Genomic DNA, 7,242 nt, shown 5'->3' with positions numbered 1-7,242 from the left:
TTATAGAATGTCATTTAAAATCTGCCAGTAGAGACAGCTGAGAGGCAGATGTCCAGAGTGGTATATACGCTACCGACTGTCATCCTGGAAAAGCCATGCATCTACACAACACAGTTTCAACTCGACACATTTTACACACACGGTGGAGTTAAGAGTCACGTTTTTTTTGCACAGATGTCACAAAGTAATGCGTGCATTACAATCACATAGACTCAATTACATCTTAAAGGGAAGACCAGGAAGTGAGACCGAGGACAATCTAGTGTTTTTTTTTTGTTTTTTTTTACCGCACATGGTGATGTCACGATGATGTAATACCAACATACTGGAATGGAGTCATCCTAGCTAGCTAGCAGCGGCTGGGTAATGGGTCAAGTCCAAAAACCACACAATAGGAGCTAAAATACAACTCTGAAAAATAATTTATTGCTTTTTATATATTTTTCTTTCATTTATATTATTATCATTGTTATTGTTATTAATCATCTTGTAATTATTGTGAAGAATATTAGTAGTATCATCATTGTATATATATATTTATATTGTACATCAAATACAAGATCTTTTTAAAAAAGTCAGGAAAAGGAAATTGTAAACTTTTTGTTTGGCATTCACATAATCAAGCGTGAGTGGAGCGATGACAACAAGTGTTTACAGTGGTATCAAAAAAATCCTGCTAAATCATTTTATTGCTTTATGTTATGTGTGGAAAGAAAAAACCAGAAGTGACGGACGATAGTGGAGATTAAAAAAAAAAAAACAAGGACGTCTGGAGTGATCAGCTGAATGTTTTGATTGTTTTGGAAAGGCATAGAAGGTAATATTATTATCCCCACTAAAGCATGTTTGTACACCCTGTCTAGTGATTGAAAGTTAAATAACACAAATCGAAAGACGACATGAACAGAAAATACATTTCATGAGGTACGCCATGTTGAATGGAGCCCATAAATAGTCTTGATTCAAATATTAAAATAAATAGATAAATATGTGTTTGTTCTGATTGAAAAGAGGTGAATGCAGTTGTTTCCTTCAGTAATCATACAAAGCAATAAAATCATACTGAGTTTATATATATATATGTAAAGATATACATCTACATATATACTGATTGCTTCAGAAAGAATTAATAAAAAATGGGGTACCTTTTTTTTTACAATCATGAAAAACACGTTAAAAATGCATTTACACTGGTTGTTTAAGCAAAAACACTGATTGAGAAAAACTTTATAAACAGATAAAACTATACATGGTAGACTGTTTTTTCCCCAACAAAATAACTTAAAAAAGGACGTTTTGTTCACATGCTCCGTCAAAATGAGCAATAGGACTCTTATTCTTTTCTCTTTTTTACAATCATGTCATGTCTGCTAAACATCGTGTAGGTGTACAATATGTTTGACAGTATTGTAAGTACTACAGATTGACATTCTGAATTAAGAAATTTTCTCTTCATTTTAAAAAAAGGCTGCATTTTACAGTGCATAGCTGTAACAAATAAAGAACTTTATCCGATATGTAAATAAAATAAAAATATTCATTTTTATAGTATTAGTAAATACACAGCTACATTTCTCTTTAAAATGTAGACAACAACATTACCTGGAGAATTTGACCTCCAAGATACAATTCCCTATACTCTGGGTTGTAATGTAACACTAGATCCAAACACCAGATTTTTAAAGGAAAAGAAGAAGAATCAAAAAGAGCAAAAGAAAGAAATCTGGCTGAACAAGCTGCATGTCCTCACTCCCCAGGAATTGTGGGTATTGTAGTGCTTGGAGAGAAAAAAAAGTCACGAAAGTTTCTCTTTTTCTTCGTTCATTGATGGTTGTACAGCAAGTAAACCTGTGCACCAGGTTCTGAGGGTTCACTGGCTTTTCCCACAATGTATTGTCTCTTCCCGTCTCTCCAGCAGCTATGTTCATGTAAACTTTATTTTTGATATATTCATTTATATTGATATAGGTCTATAGACTTATTCCTCTATACTCTATGACATAGAGTGTAAAACTTGTGGTAGTCTCGTCGTCAAAGGAGCGAGAAACGAACAGTGAGGTATCAGAAGTCCCTCTTTGTGACAGACAGCAGGTGCCACTGAACTGGTTACCTTCTCAGGCTGCGCTGGGCCTCCCTCAGCAAGCTGTCAAAATCTATGGAGTCATACTTGCTTTTTGTTGAGGCTGGATCAAAGTCGTCTGAGTGGGAGTCTGAAAGAGACAACAAAGGATGAGTTCAGTGTGAAAGAAGTATTTCATTGAAAATGAAGATAAAACAAGAGGTTCACTTTCATAGTGTGGGGAAAAAATATATTTCTGGAAACTTCCAGAATATTCTTTGTTTACGTCATAAATTCACAGTAAAATGTTTATCTGACAGTTAAAGCTCCTGTAAAGAGTTTTTAGCTGGTTATAAAAACAGACTGAAATGAATATGGATGCTTCCTTCTGAGCTACAAAACCAAATGAGAACATCAGCATCAAGACGAGCTATTTCTATACTGTCATTTATAATGCCTAGAAAAGCTGCCGCAGGGTAGGCGTCAGACGCAGCGATTGCCTGCATGCAGCAGAAACAGCTTTTCCCGATGAGTGACACATGACTTGTTCATTACACACTTCTTAAACACTTACAAGACAAAATAAGCAAAGCAATAAGAATTGATGCTTTGTCCACAGGTGGCGCCAAAATCAACACAAGCTGAAAGTCCTTTTAATATGCAGTTGAGTTTTAAAGTTTCCAATGCTGAGGAAGAAAATGTGTTGCATACTTTGACTGCATACATTTGAGTACACTACACTACGTTCAAAAGAATAACATGTATTGAAATACAGGGGGAAAAAAACTGGACAAAATCAAGATTTTAATAATGTCTTTCTTTGGTGCAAACAATGGAGGACTCAGAACAGTGTTTGGAGTTTGGCTGTTACTTTCTGGAGGCGGATTTATGGTCAGCAGGAAGAAAAACGGTCTTTAATTTCCCTCACACTAGAAGCAATGAACACAGATCACCTATTATCATTAATGGAACTAATTTGCTCCCAATATCCCATTATGATCCTGTGTATGAATGGGCTCGTTTTAGTTTAGTTTAGTTTGAACATGTAAAATTAAAAGAAAAAGAGAAAAGAAAGCGAAATGTAAAAAAGTAATATGGACAAACAATGAGTGAGATCAATCAAACAAGCTCTCAAATACTTTCTGTATAAATATCACGTCCGAAAAGGACAGCTCTAATGGGGTTGAATTCTATGTACATAAGCACTACTTTCATTGAACCCTAAAATACATTTCATCTGGGATGGAAAATAAAGTCTATTGGAAAGTAGCCTAATATCCTCAACCAAAGATTCAAATAGTCAGAAACAGATAATAAATGTGTTTTTCTCCACGTAAACAACAGTGATGAGAGCTTATAAATCTGTCGGTCCATCCCTCATATGTCTCTTCTTCCTGATCAACTGATAATACATAAAGAGCATCTTATCTTTGCCAACAGACAGCTTCACAAATGGGGCCCCCCCAAAGGGGCCAGCAGCACACCGTGAGAGCTTTGAGAAATGGGAGTGACCATGGCAGCTGGAAGACGCCAGTCGTGATCTAATGCTGTGGCCACGGGCTGAATTGTGTCACACTGCACACCTTGAGGGATGAAAAATACCCCGGTGCTCTACTTTAAACTAATGGACAGTGTCTCCGAAAAAAAAAAAAAAAAAAAGGAAGCAAGGGCCTATAAGATTGAAAAGACGAGGGGGGAAACTATTCCCTTTCAATCTCTTTATCCTGTGCTATCAGTGTGGGGACGACCAAAAATAGCCCACTCCTGACAAAGAGGCGGTCGAATGACGGCCCCTTTCCATTTCAGTGGACTGATTAGTCAATCCCAACATAATGTGTGTCCTCAAGGCTTTCGGATTAGCAACTGTTTCTGTGTGTGTCAATTTCTCATCATGCCCTCTCTTTAAAAGCCGGTGGCTCCGAGTATGTGCTGTGGCAATGTATAGTAACCTCTTCATTTATTGAGGAAAGTGCTCTTTTTCTTTCCTGTGACCCTGTGACCCCTCTTGCAGCTGTGTATTATACATTCCTGACCTCACTTCTTAGAGGTAAATACATGTCAAGGGTCTATATTTTTCTCCATTATATTGAGGGTGGTGATTTTTCTTGTGCAACACTTAACATCATGGAGGCATCTTTAGCTTTATCTTCAATATGGCTGCTCAGTTAGCTACACCTAGGAAGTCCTATGAGGAGACAAGGAAGCAACTTCTTTCCTTACATGTCTGAAACGGGGCATCTTGCCAGAGGAAAAAAAAAGCCTGGATATCATTAATATCCTGCATTATTTATCATGTGCGTCATTCGACCCTCGGCTGCATCCATTTGTGAGCAGATTTCTGTCATATATACTGTACGTTTCTGATCAATATAGCTGGTATGTACGCACACATGTTTACTCCAAGGAATCACTTATGTTGGATGATGTTTTTTTTCCCCCTACACCGCACTCTGGTTAAAATCTCTGAATCCCAACAAAGGGCAGCAAGTATCTGTAAGCGTGTATGCTTTCACAGTGGCCCCTTCCTCTATGTAAAGGAGCGGCAACAGCTGGCAACAGATGGAGGCTCGCTCTGGAGGGAGGGAGAGATTGCTTCGACTTAACCTTGCTCCTACCTTCCTCTTCCTCACCTCATCTCTTTCCTTTACCACATCTTTTTTTCCCCCTCTCTTGTAATTTCATCTTTTACCCCTCCCCTCCTCATGCTATTAAAGGTGACTCCCACACCCCCACACCTACTGTACATCCAGAAGCGGTTAAAAAAGAAAGAAAAAATCACGCCTTGCACTCAGCTGCACACATGCTTTGAAGAGCAATCCTTCTGCTGGGTGTGTTGCATTTCATATGGACAAAGTAAAAACATGCAGCAGGTGTTGAAGAGTTCAGAGCTTGTTTTGTTTTCTTAAAGATGCCTCAGCTATATGTAGGAACAAAACTGAACTTTTTAATTGAATATATTTGTGCTCTTATGAGTTTTAAATACTTGCTGGACAAGAGATGGGTCACTTTTGCTCTGGAAGCGTCACTCCAGTCTTCTTTTTAGGTTAATTCTTTACTATTTTTTTCCCTAGCAGTCATTCCCAAAATGCAAAATACAGTGTATGAAACAGGGGGCTGATTTAGAAAAAAAAACACACTTACCTAGGTCTGTGTAATGCGATTTGCAGAACTGCTTTTGCCCGCCAAAACACAGCTCGAACTGAGGCTCGTTTGACCTGCGTAAGGTGTGTCCGTTCTCAAGGGCGGCAAAGGCGTCACAAGTGTAGCGGTACGTGATGAAGCCAAAATTGTCCCTGTTCAGAAATAGAAAACCATACGTCAGAATGATGCTGCGGGGGCAACGAACAATAAGCAAACACAGGGCCCTTGTCTTCGGTGGCGATCACGCTATTTATATGCAAAAGAGAATCAATAAAAGTGTATCTTTAGGGCGCTGTAGATGGATCAGGAGATGCTCTTAGACTGCACAATCTCTGTCTTTGTTTTAGACCTTCAACACTTTTCTTTTTTCTTTTGTTAAAGTTCAATAGTTAAGGCAGCCTCCTGGCTTAAATCCAGATTACATATAGATGCACTCACACGAGAAAAAAAGTTTGTCCTGGGGCCTTACCCATCGTCCCTCAAGTTCACTGCACACTCTTCAATCTCGCCAAAGACTTCAAAGCGACGCTTCAACTCTGTCCGGGTGCAGTCGGACCTCAGTCGCCCCACGTACACCACCCGTCTCTCCTCCTGCTCGTTAAAGAGGAAAGACAGTCGGAGATTAGAAGGGGGAGCCGTTTTTTTTTCCGTTTCCCCTCTCTTTCTTCACCCAGCCTTAATGAATTGGTCTTGATCACTCCTGTGGCTACTACAGCTGACTCGAGCCAACACCCCCCCCCCCCCCCTCTTTTTTTTCTTTGTCCCTCTACACTTTCTCTGCGTCTGTGTTCCTCTGTGATTGGTGCAGCTTGTTATCTGATAGAGTTGCAGATAGAGGGCCCCTCAGTCTGCCTTGGCACCACAATTCCTTTCTTTTTTCTTTTTTTTTTCTTGCCGCAACTCATCAACCAGAGGCAGAGTGATTTTTATCAAATGATGCCATGTCTTAAGTTTGCTTCTTCTTTTTTTTGAAGTCTAAAAATAAAGCGCTGGAGTGACTCAGCCATACATCACAACAAAAAAAAGAAAATAAAAGAAGCCTTTTTTTCTTCTACTCCAACTCGCGAGTCGAAATGTACAACACGCAGGCACGGCTGCTAAATAAGAAGTCTGCTAATATGACATGGATATTCATTTCCAAGAGACGGGGAGCATTAAGAGCCACAGGGCAGAAAACATGAATTTCCTTGAACCTCAGAGGACGTTGGGGGTCATAGTGGAATCATTTAGGAACAAGCCGCACCAGGCTGCAATTACAGCTTTTTGAGTAGTTTAATTGCATCTGCTAATCATATAATATAGCACGAGCCTGGGGCTATAGTGTTCCAACAGTATTATTTATTTATTCATTCATTTACTTGCCATTACAAAAAGCAGGTCCGCTGAGGCTTGTTGAAGTTTTAAAAGCTGTCTTGAGGGTACTGGGAACATGTGTGTAAATCAGTGCTCAACTCAAAGTTCACCCAGACCTTAGACTTGTGTGAAGCAGCAGTAGAAATACACATTAACTACAGACGGCTGTTTTTATGCCTTTTCCACTCTGTCGTGCTTACATACAGTTTGAACGAAAAAAAAAAAAAAAAAGATTTGCTGAATTAGGGGTTTAGATGCTGACAACTGATAAATAAGCTGCCTTTGGTTGATGGCCCCCTAAGGGCTGCCTGTGTGTGTGTGTGTGTGTGTGGGTATGTGAGACAGACAGACTAACAGACAGGAGATGCTTTCACATGCGCGGCCTCCCAAACCTTGTTTGACAGCTTGAGCTCCGCTGCTCATAATTGTTTGTCTTTTCCATCTCTGAATATGCATGCAAGCCAAGCCAGGTTTGCCTTCCTGCATCATTTAATGTGTGCTTTATCAACGGGTGGTGGAGGCTGCGGGAAAACTGAAGGATTTCACGCCAAGACGTGGAAAACAGATTTATGACGGAAATGTGGCTGAATTTTGAAAACGCACGGTTCAGTTCTTTCATTCCTTTCATCTTCTCGTTTCAGTTTTAGACTATTTTAACATTTCGCCCCCGTGGTGTGATTAATAAGAGT

At 39.5% G+C, this 7,242-nt stretch overlaps 1 protein-coding gene across 6 annotated transcripts in view; it reads right to left on the bottom strand.

Annotated features, from left to right (window-relative positions):
- Positions 1 to 399: 399 nt before the first annotated feature.
- ppargc1a (peroxisome proliferator-activated receptor gamma, coactivator 1 alpha) overlaps positions 400 to 7,242 on the bottom strand; it is a 244,632-nt gene continuing 237,789 nt past the window's right edge. For all 6 annotated transcript variants that reach the window (XM_079371189.1, XM_079371190.1, XM_079371192.1 and 3 more), the window contains 3 exons: positions 5,670 to 5,791; positions 5,201 to 5,352; positions 400 to 2,210 (listed from right to left, as the gene is read on the bottom strand). In XM_079371189.1, coding sequence (XP_079227315.1) covers positions 2,107 to 2,210; positions 5,201 to 5,352; positions 5,670 to 5,791 — 378 coding nt within the window. In that variant the 3' untranslated portion in view covers positions 400 to 2,106. The remainder of the gene's footprint in view (positions 2,211 to 5,200; positions 5,353 to 5,669; positions 5,792 to 7,242) is intronic.

Source organism: Symphodus melops (genome assembly GCF_947650265.1).
Source record: "Symphodus melops genome assembly, chromosome: 20".
In the NCBI taxonomy this organism is placed as follows: domain Eukaryota; kingdom Metazoa; phylum Chordata; class Actinopteri; order Labriformes; family Labridae; genus Symphodus; species Symphodus melops.
Note: the sequence above shows the minus strand (reverse complement) of the source record. Positions and strands in the feature narration are given on the sequence as shown.